The 17,648-nt window shown below is 37.7% G+C and overlaps 1 protein-coding gene across 7 annotated transcripts in view; it reads left to right on the top strand.

The window, feature by feature from the left end:
- The window catches only part of ARHGAP12 (Rho GTPase activating protein 12), a gene marked incomplete at both ends in the record, with an annotated part of 92,073 nt that overhangs the window by 61,827 nt on the left and 12,598 nt on the right, over positions 1-17,648 (top strand). For 3 of the 7 annotated variants that reach the window (XM_079701270.1, XM_079701266.1, XM_079701268.1), the window contains 4 exons: positions 36-110; positions 7,110-7,171; positions 11,478-11,559; positions 17,299-17,400. In XM_079701270.1, the coding sequence (XP_079557396.1) occupies positions 36-110; positions 7,110-7,171; positions 11,478-11,559; positions 17,299-17,400 (321 nt within the window). Of the gene's footprint in view, positions 1-35; positions 111-439; positions 455-7,109; positions 7,172-11,477; positions 11,560-17,298; positions 17,401-17,648 lie in introns of all 7 variants that reach the window. The other 4 variants (XM_079701271.1, XM_079701267.1, XM_079701272.1 and 1 more) reach the window with 2 other exon arrangements.

Genomic DNA, 17,648 nt, shown 5'->3' with positions numbered 1-17,648 from the left:
ATAGAGTAACATTTCTCATTACTTATTTCTTGTAGGAATCTCCACCTGCCTCCAAACCCTGCTATCCTGAAAATGAGTCTTCTCCCTCCTCACCAAAGAACCAAGATACAGTTAGTATGATAGCAGCATGTAGATAATATGGTCCAATTATTTCAATCCATTGCAGTACATTAATTTTCTCTAAGTGTAATGTGTAAAAATATCTCTTGGGCTTCTATTAAATTTCATTGGTCTTTCAAAAAATAATCAGATAATAGGTTTAAATTAAAAATCAGATTTTATTGATTTAAAAATTCCCCCTTTTATGCAAAATATGGTATCTTCGTGATCAACTTGTGTACCATATTTGTAAGCAGTGAATTTATGTTCGGCTTTTAAACATAAATACAAAAATCCCTGGAGAATCCTGTCAGATTACACGTTACCCTTCCTCCCTCAGGCCAGCAGTCCAAAGGTAAGAATCATTTCCCTCCATCTTAACGAGCTTGGATGCCTTTTCTTCCCCACTAAGCTGTCAAATGCATTGCCCAGCCTAGGCCAGGTAATATTGGCGATACAGTGACTTCTCTTTAGTTATTCGTTCATTCATTCATTCATTTATTTATTTGCTGCCTTGGGTCTTCGGTGCTGCGTGCAGGCTTTCTCTAGTTGCGGCGAGCGGGGTCTACTCTTTGTTGCGGTGCACGGGCTTCTCATTGCGGTGGCTTCTCGTTGCGGAGCGCGGTCTCTAGGTGCACGGGCTCAGTAGTTGTGGCTTGCGGGCTCTAGAGCGCAGGCTCAGTAGTTGTGGCTCACAGGCTTCGTTGCTCTGCGGCGTGTGGGATCTTCCCGGACCAGGGCTCGAACCCCGTGTCCCCTGCATTGGCAGGCGGATTCTTAGCCACTGTGCCACCAGGGAAGCCCTTCTCTTCAGTCGTAACTTTGGAGGAATTCTCCTTGGTCTCGGTGTTTGCGGCGCCCCGTCCCCCAGTCCGCCCTGTGATCTGCCCCTCCTGCCCCTCCCCCCCAGCGGCCCTCCTTTCCTTTCAGAAGGAGGACGCAGCTTTGTGCCGAGCTCTGCAGCACCGCGCCTGTCCCGGGTCCTCATCCCCCTCCTTGCCCCCCGCCGCGTGTTTTCCTGCAGCCCCGCTGCTCTCCTCTCTGCAAAGGAGCCTGCCCTTCAGGTCCAGGCCCTTCACGCACTGAAACCCGTCTTCCCTGACGTCTTTGCCTGGTCAACTTCTGGTCATTCCTTAGAGCTTGGTTCAGGCTCGGCATTTTCTTCAGATCCTCTAGCTTTGGTCAGGTTTCCCTGTGATACTATTAATAACATTTAATTATATGTTGTTTGAGTCCATAAAATCGAGTAACTCTTCTCATTTCCTATTTCTTGTAGGAACTTCCAACCCTCAGCTAATGTCTTCCCCACTAGACAAGGAAAAGACTCCTTAGAGCAGGGCCAGAGTAACCCCAGTGCCATAGAGCAGCTGTTCCCTGGAGTTTTGCCGAAATGAAGAAATGAAATTTTAAAAACTTTCCAGAAGACAAACTTTTATTGTTACTTCCTTAATTTTAAGAAACTATTATAGACTCTTGATTGTTAGGATAATTCCGATTTTCTAGAGGCACAGGTTTTTCACAGATGCTGTTTTCCTCGTCTGGCTCTTTTCTCCATCCCCTGAGCAAATCAGGTCTTTTGGGTCCTATCACATGCTGTCCACCCGTCCTGCTGATATTGCTCAGGCGGGTTCCCTGCCTACCGTGGTCCTCAGCCTCTCTGCACCTAACACTTAATCTTGTGCTGACCAGTGGGATGACCCCTTAGGGCCTGCCCACACTAACCTCAGCATAATAGCATCTCTTCTTTTTCTTTGAGCTCTCAAGTCACTGATGGCATTAATGGTGTGAAAGTTACCTCGTGTGCCCCTCAGCTCTCTGCTAAGGGTTTAAACTCTGAAGGCACTCAGAGAGAGCGGGTGGGGGGGCCTGCTTTCTAATAGTTTTTATCTTTTGCATTATTTAACACAGTCCTGGGTGCATGAAAATTAAATAAAGATCAAAGTGAACATGATTTTAGTGGTTTTGTCAGGATTTCCTGTATGAATGTAAGGTACTATTACTGCAGTATTCTTAATCTATCCATCCATCTAGAAAAGAAGCAGAAACCCTTTTTAACTTATTTTAAATAGGGGTAATATGTAACTTCTGAGAAGGCCTTTTATAAATTATTTACATTTTGGTAAAAGGGAATTTCTTGGTAATCCTGGAAACGTGAGTTTATAAGTGTTCGCATGGGAGTTAAAAGGACGGTTTGCAAATTATTCCCCCAGGCAGTTACCCCTTTCTCAAGAGTTTACCAGTCACCTGTCTGCCCCAGACTCAGGGTCCCCTCTGATGGCCATGGCAGGGAACTGCCTCAGCAGGATTCTGTTTCGTTCTTTATTTACCTTCAGGTGGAAAACAGGAACAGCTCTGTTCATTCTGCTGAGGCTGTTCTGTTCCCCTGTAAGTGTGCAGCGTCCTTCCCCCCAAGCCCCAGTCTGGCCCCCCAGGCTTCTGCTCCCCGGAGCCTCTTCTTTCCTCCTGCAGCCTCTGCCCCTCTTCTCTACTCGCCCTGTTTGAACGGAGTCTTTTGCCTGTCTTTCCCACTCTTACCCAGTTAATACAAGCAGATTTTTGTTTTTAGTTCTTTGTGAGTTAAAATCTGGTTGGTGTAAAGCCTTAGCGTTAAGAAAAAGAAACTGACATCGTAATCAGTGTTAGTTACCTGATGGCATCTTTAAATCTCTGCAGATTGCCTATTGAATCTCTCTTTATTTATTTGCTTTTTATTAAAACCGTATTGAAATATGACTAACATACTACACCGTTCACCCCTTTAAAGTGTACAGTTCGGTGGTTTCTAGTATGTTCAGATAAGTGCAACCATCAGGACAGTCATTTTAGAACATCTTCATCACTTCGAAAAGAAGTACTCGTTGCTGTCACCCCTCTACTGCCACAGCCCATCAAGCCCTAAGCAACCAGTCATGTGCTTTCTATCTCACTAGATCTGCCTCTTCTGGACACTTCACATGAGTGGAGTCATAGAATACATGGTCTCGTTTGACAGGCTTTGTTCATGTAGCATATGATGTTTTCATTCAGTCTCCTCTAATCAAACCAGATTAAAATTTCATCCCTTAATATAAATTTTAAACATGTTCACTTTTTCTTGTTTTATTTCCAGTTTTCAAATGCATTATTTTTCATAGTCACTTCAAGTCCTTTTTTGAAATAGGTAGTGTATACATTTTTTAAAAATTGATATTCCTCTAAAATATGACTGCAACATGGATTAAATAGGATTTTGTAGGCTGATCTAAGAACCTCATCTCTATGTGTCCCAATGTGCCTATGAGGATATGCATTTTAAAGTTCTCATTTACTGAATAGTGAATACAATTTTAAGTATATAATTTGGAAACTTGAGCTTTTGACTTTGTGTTTCCAATTATGGTATTAAAATGCTTTACCCACTTTGGAGAAAAGGGCATTTCAACACGTTTGTTACCAAAAGGGTTTAGTGGACAAATCGGCTAATTTTTTTTCATTGAATATTACTATTCTAAAGCCTTTTTTAAAAACATGATTTAAACAATTTTTTATAACACTGGTTCTTTAAACATTTTTTTAATCAAGGTGAAATTCACATAACATAAAATTAGCCATTAACGATTTTAAAGTATATAGTTCAGTGTCTTTAGTGTATTTACAATGTGTGTAGCTGTCACTCCTGCTCAGTTTCAGGACACTTTCATCACCTCAGAGGGAGACGCCTACCATTAAGCAGTCACTGCACCTTTCCCCACCTCTTCTCCCCTCCCCATGGCGGCCTCTAGTATGGATTTACCTGCTCTGGAAGTTTTATCACACTGGTTCTTTTTCAACATTATATCACAGGGCAAGGTTACTTACTCTGTATAGACAGAATCTTTTTATTACATGGTTATAACATGATTAACTGAAGATAAAGATTTTAATGGGAGGTATTGATTTTGATATATAATAATTATTAGCCAAAATTGGGAAATGCTTATCTTACTAAATGAATGTAAAATCAATTAGAAATTCTGGAGCCTGCAAAGTGATTATGAACCTGTGGAAGTTTTCCCAGATTACTCAACAGAACTGACATTTTATTGTTTTCTTGCCTTAATTAGGATAGGACAATCTTACTACAATATTTTTGGTTAAAATTTAACCGTATTTTGCCAGTTCATATTAAAACATTCCTGCTTATTTTCAACACGATGTTTCCCTTGGAGTAACGACATATTTAGACTAAGAAATATTCATGTGTGAGTATGGGCAGTTTTTAAAGGACTTAACAGGTATTTTTATGAAGTTATTTTAGTAAGCTACACAAAAACATTGGTTGACTTTGAATCATATTAAGTAGAGAAGAGTACACCGAACAGTATAAACTAATAATCTGCCTAAATTTCCCCCTGAAATCTACACCTGTATAGCCAAACCTATATCTGCCTGCTTGTCACTTTTATGTCAAATTCAGAACTTCAGTGTTTAAGAGTTAAAGCTTTATTTTCTCCATCACTGAGCTTCTCTTACATTTCTTGGTAGTGTGATAGCGTGGCTGCTTTGTTGGTTAATTACTTCAACAAACATGTGTTGAGCCCCGGCACCACGCTAGCCGCTGTGCTGGGCGCTGTCATACATGGTGAGCACAGCAGATGTGGTCCCGACGCACAGCCTGACAGTAGGTGGCGAATACATAACATGTAATTGTGCTCTGCATTAGGTGCCACGAAGGAAACAGTCTGGGGGCCGTCATCAGTCATTGGAGGGCGGAGGAGCTCCTGCCGAGGGGTCAGGGACGGCTCCTCTAGAGCTTGTCGTCGCAGCTGAGGGCCCCCAGCTGCCCAGCCGCTCGAGCCTGGGAGTCTCCCCGATCTTGCCTCCTTCCTCCCGTCCCGTCCCTGTCAGTCCTGCCTTCCGAGTCGCTCTCACGTGTGGCCCCTCTTCACCCTCTCAGGCCTCTGCCTGGGCCAGGCCGTCAGCACCTCGTGCATTGACAGGCGTTATCAGCACAGCGTTCCGGTGGCGCTGCATCGCCTGCTCCTGCCTCGCTCGGTCCGCTGCCCCGCCCCCTTCCTCCTGCTCGGCTGCACCCCGTACGCTGAGGGAACCTAAGCCTCGTAGAGATGATGCGCTTGCGGCTTCTGTGCCTTCACCCGTCGGTCGCTTCTGTCTGGACGACTCCTGTCCTCACTCCCGGGTCAGGGTCTCCAAGCTTCTCTTCCTCCCTCCTCCCCTCTCAGGGGGAGTTAGGTATGCCTTCCTCAGAGCACTTCTCACACCGCGTGGTAATGGTCATTGCATTGGTACCTTTTGGACGTGGCACATTTTGTTCTTATTCTGTGTTCACGTTGGAGTGCTTACTGCTTAGAGCATTAGTGCTTGGGTCTTGGTCCCTGTGAGAATCTCCTGAGAGCTCGGGGCCTTTCGCTGGAAGGATGCGTGTACGTGCACGATTACGTGCAGTGTTGGTCCCCCCATGACTCAGGTACGAATCCCTGGTCCGGAGTGTCTCTTTCCCCCTCAGGCTTCGGCCGTCTGTCACTGCTGCTGTCCCTTCCATTTTTCTTCCTGTTTTGATGCTGGCATTTCCTTCCTGTCTCTGCTTTTTCACCCTGCATGGTTCCAGCTTTGGTGTTTTTTAATAGGCTTATTCCCACCTCCGCCCTTCCAGTTCCTGTGCTCACATCACCAGTGCCCATCCTCTCAGATTAATGTTACTTAGTTCCTGGATCACTGAAAGTTTTTCTTCCCTCCCTGCTTCTGATGGTAAATTGGGAACGTTCTTACTTAACATTCTGTGCATACTTATCACCGTGTAATTGATATTTTTATTGAGAGGCAACAGAGAGCTCTTATGAAATGTATCAGGCTTGCATATCTAAGGAGATCCAACCTGTGCTTTCTGAAAAAATTATAGTAATATGGATATTTCCCAAGTTCCCAGTATAACAAAAGTGAATAACATAATAGTTTGTCAGCTTTGTCTATAGATGTGAGTTATTATCAGACCAGGCGAAACTTTCAAACATTATCTTTTAGACATCAGTGAGAAAATAATGCTATGTTTATCTCATACAAGAAAGAATTTTTTTCTAATTAAAGTACATTGAGAAAATAGCTGAGGTAAATAGTTAGAAATAAATTCTGAGTTGAGAATATTTTTTCCTGTATGTGTGTGTATTGTGTGTGTGTTTTAATTGAAGTAAAATTGACTGCTTTGTCGTTTTCATACAGTGCTCCCTAATGGATGATGGCTGTAGGCACAGACTCATTTTGATTAAATTCATTTGACTGTAGAAGGCTAGAGCAATGAGAAAGTGCTTCTTCAGCTCCACCTGGAAGAATTTTATGATAACATTTAACTTGAGCACAGTGACTTTTGCCTTCCTAGGGTTTGATGATAAAGCTGTGTTGTTGTTTCTTACATCAGCTGACTAATAGATCTAGTTTGTCCAGAGCCCAGTTTGCCATCTGATAATATGTTTAATGAAGCACATATTGAATTCTTTATGCCACATTAAGGCCAGTTCTATGCATAGTGCCACTTACTTTTAAGTAATTTATTAAATACAGTCACTGCATTTGTTCTACCTACTTATTTTCACATTCTGACAAAGTAGGTTAGTATCTTAAATAATTTTCAGACTATACTGTTGTAAAATGACAGCAAAGTAAACAGTTCCTTTTTTGTGGTATTTATAGCATGGTATCACTTGCTTTGAACAGGAAGTCATAAATCATTTTTCCAGTGCTGACATGTAGCGTTCATGTGGAAATTTAATTTGATTTTACCTTACCTTATGGCTGCTATTCCTTGAGAAGACCAAGTGTTTAATTACAAAAATAGCTGAAAAAAACTTTACAGAAGTATTAGGAAATTATATTCTTAAGGTAGTCTAGAACTAACCATATTACACACTGACTGATCTTTTCTTTTAAGCTAATATTTAGAGTACCAGATCATTTTGATTCAGTCCTATGTAAGAATTTGGACTTCATTGTCTGTATGAATGATCTATAAACAGTAATACCTCTGTTCCATATCATAGGGTCAAGAGAAATATGGATTATTAAATGTAACAAAAATTACTGAAAATGGGAAAAAGGTTCGGTAAGTACACAGATCATTAATGTTCTCACATATTTCATCGATTGATATAAATAAAAACTGAATATAATTATATTCTAGTAGAAGTAATTAACAGGTTCAAAGAATTTCAAATGTATTTTCTAATATGATGTATATAAGATTGTCAGGAAGTAGAGGAAAATTTTTCTTTGTCTTGACATATTTCTAAAGGTAAGATTAAATTCAGAGGTGGTAAAGTGGAGGATTCTGAGCAGGCATTAGCTTTATTAAAATTTTTTTCAATAAGTAATAAATGCACATGGCAAAATACAAACGTACACAAAACATGTAGTCAGAAGTCAGTCACCAGCCATCAGTTTCCCTCCCCAGAGGTAACCAGTTATGTCTAGTGAGATGTACTGTCTTCCTCCAGAGATAGAAAATAGATATATTTACATGTGCATAGATTAATTTTTTTTTTTTTTTTTTTTTTTGCTGTACGTGGGCCTCTCACTGTTGTGGCCTCTCCCATTGCGGAGCACAGGCTCCGGACGCCAGGCTCAACGGCCATGGCTCACGGGCCCAACCGCTCCGCGGCATGTGGGATCTTCCCAGACCGGGGCATGAACCCGCGTCCCCTGCATCGGCAGGCGGACTCTCAACCACTGCGCCACCAGGGAAGCCCTAGATTAATTTTTTTTTAACACAATCTTTTAACAGCTTATCTTGGAGATGGTGCTATTTCATTGCATGTACAGCTGGCACATAGTTTTTAACTGCTGCATAGTTGTATGTTGTATGGCTGCATCATAGTTTATTTAACTGTTATTTATTTGCAAGTATGTAAATATACCTGTCTATTGGTAGACATTTAAGATGTTTCCATTTTTTGCTATTACAAACAGTATTACCCTCAGTGTCTTGCACGGTTCATTTTGCAAGTATGTAGATATGCCTGTAGAACATATTTTATGAAAGTGGAATTGCTAGGCCATATGCAGTTGGTCATTTTCATACAATTCCAAATTGTGCCCTAAGGCTCTCAGTCAGTTCCAACCTCAGGAGCCTTGGATTTCTCCATGCCTTTGCCCATTCAGTATGTTGTCAAACTCTTTGATCTTTGCTAATAGAGATTTGAGAGAAAATGTTGTTTTTATTTGCGTTTCTTTTTAGTAGGGTAGAGTACCACAAGCCATTTATATTTCTTTTTTGTTGTTGTCGTTGAATTATCAGTTTATACCCTTTGTCTCTTTTTCTGTTGGGGTGTTGGGTTTTTTTGGTTAATAAATTAAGGAAATTAACTCTTTGTAAGATAAGTTGCATTTTCCCCAGTTTTAAAAAACTGCTGAAATGCTAGGGTTTTATAGCCAAAGTGAGATCAGTCTGTTGTTTAAGAAAGAGTTTAAAATTTACATGTAGTTGAGTTTTTTAGATTTGCTTTAATTGAACTGTCTTTGTCAGATTTTGATACTTGGAAGTTTTTCTTTTAAGTGCTTTGAAATAGCTTTACAAATACTGCAGTTACCTGTTCCTGAAGCTGTTCCTTGGTAGAAGTCATGTGAATTGGATCTTTTTTTCTTTTCTCCCTTTTGGGCATATATAGTGCAGGTAGGTCTTTGGCCATTTTCCCTGTTTTCATTGTTGTCATTTTTCCTGTGATAATTAGTTTTTTAGATTTTCTACTTATTTTGGAATGCTTTTTGGAATACTTTTCCTAAGAATATCATCCATTTCATTATATTCAAATTTATTTATATAGAGCTGAGCACAGTGGTGTTTTAATTTCCTGTATTTTAGTGTTTATCAAACATTTTGTTCTGAGGACCTCTTTAAACTCTTAAAAATTATTGGTTAGTGCAAAGAACTTTTGTCTATATAGTTTATCTAGAATTATTTACTGTAAGAAATTAAAACTGAGAAATTTTAAGAATCTCTATTAACTCTTTTAAAACTAATAACCTGTTACATGTTAACATGAATAACATCTTTTATGAAGAAAACCCCCTGTATTTTCTCATGCAGAAAACTTCCATGAGAAGCGTGGCATTGTTTTATGTTTTCAGAAATCTTTACTATTTGGCTTAATGGAAGACACCTGGATTCTCATCTCTGCTTGCAGTCAGTCTGTTGCGACATATTATTTTGGTTGAAGTATATAAAGAAAATGCTCCTTTACATAGATAAAGTTGGAAAAGGGAGGAGTATTTTAATACCCTTCTCAGATAATTGTGCGTATTTTTTCTGCTACACCAGAATGCCAAAAATGTTAGTTGCAATGAAGATTCTGAAAAACTATCCTTAAACTTTCAGTACTCAGTTACATTAAAATCCATGGGTCTGTGTTGCATTGTGAATGAATCTTTACCTATGCATAATTTTGTAGTATCTTGTAGGTCATTTGGAAAATACTGGTTTACTAAGTTTGCTGATTTTTCAACTGTTGGCACATTTTATTTTATAATATCAAAGAATCATAAATCAGTAATATCATCATCAAAGTCACTAAGTTTTGGAATATTGTCAGCCTCACAGTGGCAGATGTGCCAAGTTTTCCAAAATTCTGCTTTCTGTTTAAAAGCTTTAATTTGTTATTGTGAACATATACTATCATTTATTTTCCTTGAAATGAAAGGCTCACTTCATTTATTTTTGAGATAATGTCTACCTGCCAAGTAGTCAAGTCTAAATAATCAGTGTATCCGTCAGTTGTTTGTTCAGGAAAAAATTGGTTCCATGAAAAAGGTGTGACTAATTCTACCTGCAACTCAATATTTGGATACTGTCATTCATTCAGTATCCATATATTCAATATTTGTTCTGAGATATACATTCTACAGTTTTTTTGATTTTGAAAATTAAACTCAAAAAGGTTATTTAAAGTGGAAATACATATATATATTTTTTTAAAGTGAGAATATATTTTAGCATTTTTCAGCATAGAGAAGTTAGATATTATCTAAAGAAATATAAGATGGAATATAAAATAAATTTACCAATGAAAATAAATCCTTCCAAAATATCTTGAGATCCACACAAAACAAAATAATAAAATAAAATGAAAATATAATAAAATGATGACAGAACAGGTACCAAACATATGTGTCATATCAGTATAAATAAATGTAAATGCACTATATTCATCCGTTGAAAGAAAAAGGTGCTCAGACTGAAACACAAAGCAAAACCCAATTCAATATTACATACAAAAGAGACATCTGAAAAATGATTCAGAAAAGTTAAAACAAATAAAAACGCATATCAAAGGCATAAAAAGTAAAGCAGGAATAGGGATCTTAGTAGCAGACAGGTTCAACTCGGGGAAGGCACTAAGCATTTTTAAAATGATAAAGCACTGTGGATCAATCCACAGTGAAGATCTTGTCATTAGAAATAGCCATTCACTGAGTAAGTAGTGTTAATGACCATAAGCAAAACAACAGGAAATAAAAGGAAAAATAGAGATTCAGTAGGAGTAAACTTTATTTCACTTTTCAAGTTCAAGTGGACATAAAAAGTCGTAAAATAATCAAGTAGGTCTAATTGGTAGATATTAAATTCTACATTCTGAATATGGAGAATAAACCTTCTTTTGAGTGCGTATAAAGTTTTCACAAAACTGGCCATATGTTTGGCTGTAAGGCGAGCCTTAATAAATTCCTGTGGAAGATACATTTGACGTTCGTTTTAGCCTGCCAGCAATTAAATTGCCTTGTAACGTGAACACTGGTTACCTCTGGAGAGGTGGTTGAAGGAGAAGAAATGGGGCCTTTTTCTGTATACATTTCTATGTTCAGAGTTTTGATATAGTATGTGTGTTGATTTTGTAATTTAGGAAAGATTTTTAAAAAGCCTTATTTTAGTAATAGTAACCTTAGTTATCAACCAGCATGTAATTTATACGATCTACCGCTTACCTGGTATAGCCTTATTAAGGGAAGGAAGATAACTAAGAGATATAAAACAATCTGTATCTACAGAGAATTAGGTAAGATGAGCATGTTTGTCGAATTTTTAATTGTGAATAAGAATTCTTGCCAAATGCAGTGTTCAGTTCATGTGACTCTAAATTAGTGCCCTTGATCACAAATCTGCTGGATTACCCCCGTGTGCACATAGTTAGGTGTATAGTTATTCTGATAACTTACATCTCTCATTGACTTCATTTGTTTTGGGGCCATAAAATGATTGTAATTTCCATTAGAATTATATCCCCAATAAAAACAATTAGAATGTCAGTATGACTGTAAATTGTGGACAACATTGATAACAGCTAAGTAGGTTTTAAGTTTTTAAATTTGGTGAGAAAAACTGGATATGGAGCTTTAATTGGCCATCTTTATCATTACAGAAAGAACTGGTTGACTTCTTGGGCCGTGTTGCAGGGTTCATCTTTACTGTTTACCAAAACTCAAGGAAGTAGCACAAGTTGGGTAAGTATTTCTTTTGTTTGGAGGCTTTCTACATTTAAATTATGTGGATGGTGTTGCACCTGAACTTCACGAAGTATTCCAGAGTCCTAGCTACCGCTAGCTTGCAAATAAGAGTAAATGAGGTTTTCTTAGTTAAAGATGCATTTTGACTCACAAAGGAAAGAAAAGGGCTACTTAGAAAAGTCTGACTCATATTGTTAAAACCAACCAGTTATATTTTATGCATTGAACTGAAAGGTGACCTTACTACTTGGGCATTAGAGAACAGATATATTTCTTGGTCTGTTTTCAGGATGCCAAAGCTTTCCTGTGTCTGTGACTTGGCTCTTTCAGATATTTAGTTAGAAAATAAGCAATCATGTGACAAGCCCCACCTTGAATTGTTATCTGACCCTTGGATACTAGTCAGGTTTCCATGTCTATATATGATATCAGCCAGTTTTGAGAAGAAAAAAGAAATGTCACCATCACTTGTGGGACTTTGAAGGTTTTCGTATATTTGAGTGTTTACTATCGTTACTCCTTGGTTATTTGTAATACAAATACCAAAAATTATAATTTGTGCCATATCATAATAGCTAACATTTTTTAGCTAACAGCTGAAAATGTGTTAAGTACTGTTCTAAGTGTAGAGGATGGTGTATATATTATCCTCTTAACTCTGGGGGGGTACTGTTTATCATTCCCTCTCCCCCTGTTGGAGATGAGAAAATGAAGTATACAACAGTTCAGTGCTTCGCTCAAGGTCTTACAGCTACTAAGTGACAGATCTGGGTACCATTTTGGCTCCAGAGTCCATGCTCTGGGTATTTCCAAAAAGGTTTTAAAATGAAATTAATCTAATGTTTTTGGTCTGCTTTATATCCTGCCTTAACCAGTATTTCTTACAATTACGGAGTTGATTTAAAATTAACAGGACCTATTGACTTTACGTTTGATAAAAGAGAAATCCATTTGTAAAATTCAAGCAAAGTTTAGCCATCTACATTTACAGTGCAGCCATGTAACATTGTTCTGAGCCAGGAGTGCCATAGAGCGTATTAGTCCTCAAATACTCTGATATGGCAACCCCAAAAATCTGCTGGATTGAGCATGAATATGAACTTTCTGGAATGTTTCTTCTCTTTTGCTTCACTGATGCTTTGATTTGCTCTCTGGTCAGCCAGTACAGTGGAACTGACCTGTGATATGCTTTCCAGATTAAAAGATTGAAATTTTTGTTTGACTTGTCTTAAAGTAAATTGATAATTATTTCTCCTTTTTCCCCTGAGGTGAAGCATATGGTACTTTTTTGTTTATATTAATGCATTTCTAGAAGAAGATGCAGTTATTTCTTCTTCCTACTCGTGGCTCAACTTTTATTTGAAACTGAGTGAAGTGAATGAAAGAAAAGGAATGGAGAAGCAATTAGAGATTAAAATAATAAAAAAGTTCTTGAAGGAAGCTGGATAATGGTCATTTATTTGATAATTACTGACCCCTAAAGATTGAAGGTTGTGGTATATACAGATAAAGCAAGTACATAGATCATTGTGGTAAGTGAGGCATCATTGAGGTAGGCAGATATGTATGTGATTTAAAGAAAATAAAATTAAAAAGAAAATTTGAAGATGTTAAGTGAATACCCTGGCACAGAACCATTAGTACAGGCTGGTTGCATTTTATGAAGGTCTCCTGAGGACCTTACATAATTCAGAACTCATAATTAAAACTAATGCCAACAGAGGGTGTGGGGTATTTCTGTTTATCAGCTAAAGTTGTGTTATTGCATTACCATGTGGTAATAGCAAAAGTGTAGCTTAAAATTCACTGAGCTAGCCAATTTTGAAATTGGAGAATTCTTAATGGAGTTTTAACTTTAGAGATTCGCTCTTTGAATTTTTGCCTTTAAATGAAATTTTATTAATATGTTGTTAATAATACAGTACATTATAGTAATCATTTCAGGTTGGTATAATTAAATAAAATATAGTCACACGGTGTTTTATAGTCTTAAAAACTAAACAGATATGATAAAATGCTTGGTTATACAGTCAATTCTTAATTTTTATTTTATGGCTAATTATAAAATCTCAAACTGCCTTGCTTTTTCTTCCCATATGTACATATTAAGGGAACGAAAACTAATTTAAGTGGCCTAAGTAAAAGCTAGTACGATTATTCAAATAAAAAGTGTGTAAGTATATTTTGGCATATACAACACTCATGAGTATTAAAAATTGATGAAATATGCAAGATGCTTCTTAATTAACTCTGTAATTAGGATTGTTCAAAAAGGGTTTGAAAGAATCCTAACTTTGTTTCCCTGCTCGGTCACCAGCTAGATCTTTCGTAGGTAAAATGTTATCCTGTTTATACAGTGACATCACACCTAACCTGAGGCTAACACGTAAGCCCAAAGGACAAAAATCACCTGTAGTGAAAATTTCCTTTGAGTTTCTCTCAGGAAGATGCTGTGAGAAGTCAGTGTCTCGCAGAGCCAGTTTTTTCTTTTGATGTTAGAAGAGATTGCTTTTCCTTCAGTTGGGTTCAGATGGTTTGTTCCAGGGCCACGCTGGAGAAGTATGGTTCTTTACAGATTAGTTTCACACTTGGTGCAAAAACCTATACCGAGATCCACTGGAAGAAATAGCCAGTTCAAATCTTACAGTCTACTCCAGGGCATATACTCATCGAGGGGATGCTGAGCAAAATCATCCATACAATTTGAAGCTCTGTTTTTAGAAAACCATTCATGCTTTTTGTTTATTTTTGGTTTCATGGGTAGTAAAAACTGAGTAAATGAAATGTGCATATGCCACACGCAGCTCCACTGTAAGATAATTTTACACCAATGCTGTATCATCCAGAAGCCAGCGAGCCTTTCCTTCTCCTCGGGATAGGTAGACGTCACTTGTTTTCCGGAAAATATTAGTTATCTCCCGGGTTGTTATATCAGTAACTTAAAGTATACTTTCCCTTTTCTTACTTCCTTCACCTCATTTGTTCAGCAGACATAAAAGCCTGCTCTGTTCTGGGTCTGGTGTTAGGCTTGGGGGTTCAGAAGTGAGTAACGTGACCTCCGTCTTCAGATCTTACACTGTAACAGGGGGACCAGCACGTGCACAGTCACAAGACGACACGACATACACTGTGTTCCTTGCAGATTTAAATACTCATATTCCTTGAGTATTTCAGATGTCACCCCACAGATATTGGTAGTTGTTCAAATTCATTTATACAATGCTTTCGAATTTCTAAAAACAGTGGCTTCTTTGGACCAGATAATACTTTGTTGTGGGGACTGTCTTATGCATCAGGGGGTTCAGCAGGTAACAGCAGCACCCCACCTCCAACTGAAAGCATCTCCAGACATTGCCAGGTGGCAGAATCGCCTCTGGTTGAGATCCACTGTCCTAGAGGAAGCGGGGGGGCAAGCTGGGTGGCAGGGCCTCTCCCGAGAGACGACGCAGACAGGGACCAGAGGACAAGGCCCGCAGGCCATCGGAGGGGCTCAGGGACTCCTCTCCATCCCCCCAAGGCTTCCATTGTGAGTATATGGGAGAACAAGTTAGCTTAAAGTAAGTTGTATAAAGCATTCATCTTAAAAATAAAACATGAATTTATAGAATAAACTCAGAAGTCAGAAAATGCTCTGAGATAAATTCTAGGGCCTTTGAAAAATACTTTGGAGATGCAGCTTGGCTTGTGTCCCCTGCTTACAGAGCCCTGTTTGTGTCCTCTCTGGTTCCGTTATGGTTTTCTCTTGTGCGTCATTTTGCCATTGTGCACTGTAATGACATCGTCATTTTCTTCCCTTTTCCCATCAAGTCATTCTGCCGGCAGGGCTCAGTCTCTGAGCTCCTGCTCTCGCTGCTTTCTTCTTGGACACACTCTGTCAGCCGCCGGCCTGCTGTCGCATATGTAAAATCTGCTCCTGTGTCCGCTGTCACTGTATGTGTTCTTGTTGCATGTCCGTTGCCACGGTAGTTCTGTTTTCTTTGCCATGAATGCATTGGAGCGATGATTACAGTAGAGAAAAGCAGGACTAGATTTTAAGAAATAATGGATAACAAACCCAAAATTTTGCCAACCACATTGAAGCATTTTTATAGCATTCCATGTCATGTGATTGTATTGATATTTGTATTTGGTTGCTATAACTTATTTGGTTGGCTACTTATATCTTACCTTATAGCTAACTATCTACAGAGCATGTCATGATGACAAGTTAAATTAAGTTGATTTCTATCATTTTGTTAAATGTATCCATTTAAGTTTTGTGACTTTTGAGATATATCAAATTTTCTCAGAAAGTTATCTATGCCCATCATAGCTTTATGATTAATAACATGTCTTTTGAATAACAAAAGGTACTAAGGAAGGCAAAGGCTTTGTAGAATTGTTGAAATTTTTGTTGTGAATTTTATTATGATACCACTAATAAAATTACATGAATTACCCTAAATTTTGTTTTGATTCCACTAATAAATTCCATATAATATCCTAAGTTTTGTTTAGTTATAACAAGTATATTATTTAAGTCCACACTGAAAAGATGAAGTAAACGGGAACAGATGAAGTCAAACCATTTATTAAATGTGAAACTACGAAGTAGTCATTAATGTTATGAATGGCGATAAGTTATCACAAGATTGGGGGGTAAGATCCATTTCCAATGACAAACATAATTTGAAAATATTTTAGCAAATGAAATTTCCTGTAACAAGTCTTTATGACCTTAAAGATTACAATTCATCAGCCCTTGAAGATTTTAAAACCCCCAAACCCTACATTAACATAGGAATGCTATTTTCTATTCTCAGTTAACAGACTAAACAGATATTTAAATTATGATGGCAAGATACAGAGTAGGTCTATATTTAACATAAATTTTCTGATATTTTCTAATCTTTTCCTTATCTGGTTAACAAAATATAATAGCTAAGTGCTGCTTCTTCTCAAACCACCCATGTCAACTGTTTTCCTCTTCTGTTCATGGTTCTTCATTAAATTGCTGAGGCTTTAGAGCACCTGGCTCTAGTTTTTATTTCTAACAAAGGCTGAATAGAAGAACATGGGCCTTAGGATTTTGTTTTTACAAGTTATTGTTAGTTGTTGACAACATAAATAGTTGATAAGAAAATAACCCTTGAAAGCACAAAATCAGGTTTAGAGAATATTTATTAGGTGGAAAAGAACTTGTTTTTCTGCCAGATATTATTTATACATATATAAGAATATTGCCTTTTGAACACATCATTTTACCTAGTCATAGATAGTTTAGAATAAATTCCAAAAAATAGAATTGCTAAGCCAAAGGATACATGTGTTTATAAATTTGTAAATATAGTATGAGCAATTTTTCTTCTCTAGGAGTTCCAATCTATATCCTACTTGCAAATGAGGGCCTATTACTCTGTAGCCTCACCAATGCAGTTTTTCATTGAACTTTTTTTGTTGCTTTTGCACTAATGGGTGAAAAAAGATTTTACTATGGCTTTATTTTGTATTTTTCTTATAATGATGGAGGTTGAGCCATTTTGTTTCCTTTTCTATGAACTATATATAATCATGTCTTACATTTTTCAATTTCAATTTAAAGTAGGAATTGTTATTTTATAATACAAAAAGAAGAGGAATTTGAGGTGACCACCTTTTTGATTTATTGTTAACAATATAAAGTTGGCCTTATTCTTTTTGGATACACACATGTACATGAATATAACATAAAGGTTTTTCCTTTTTTCTAAAACGAAGTTTGGGAGTAATCAGTCCAAACCAGAGTTCACGGTGGACCTTAAGGGGGCAACGATTGAGATGGCTTCAAAGGATAAATCCAGCAAAAAGAATGTATTTGAGGTAATAAATTATTCTCTAAGTATAATCCACATTCTTAACCATGGTAACATCATGTTCTGTTTTGAGTTATTTCGGGAAATGGTCTTTCAGTGTGACTAGTTAAGGCAAAGTTAGTCATTAAGTTACTTTGTATCATAATTTAAGGAAAAAAACTGGTGTAAAGATCTGGCTTCATTTGCATAAGTCACTGGATCTCCGAAGATGTATTACAAGCCTTTGTTCCACAAGTCGTGCCTTTCCTCAGCAAC

Source organism: Hyperoodon ampullatus (genome assembly GCF_949752795.1).
Source record: "Hyperoodon ampullatus genome assembly, chromosome: 3".
Classification (NCBI taxonomy): Eukaryota; Metazoa; Chordata; class Mammalia; order Artiodactyla; family Ziphiidae; genus Hyperoodon; species Hyperoodon ampullatus.
Note: the sequence above shows the minus strand (reverse complement) of the source record. Positions and strands in the feature narration are given on the sequence as shown.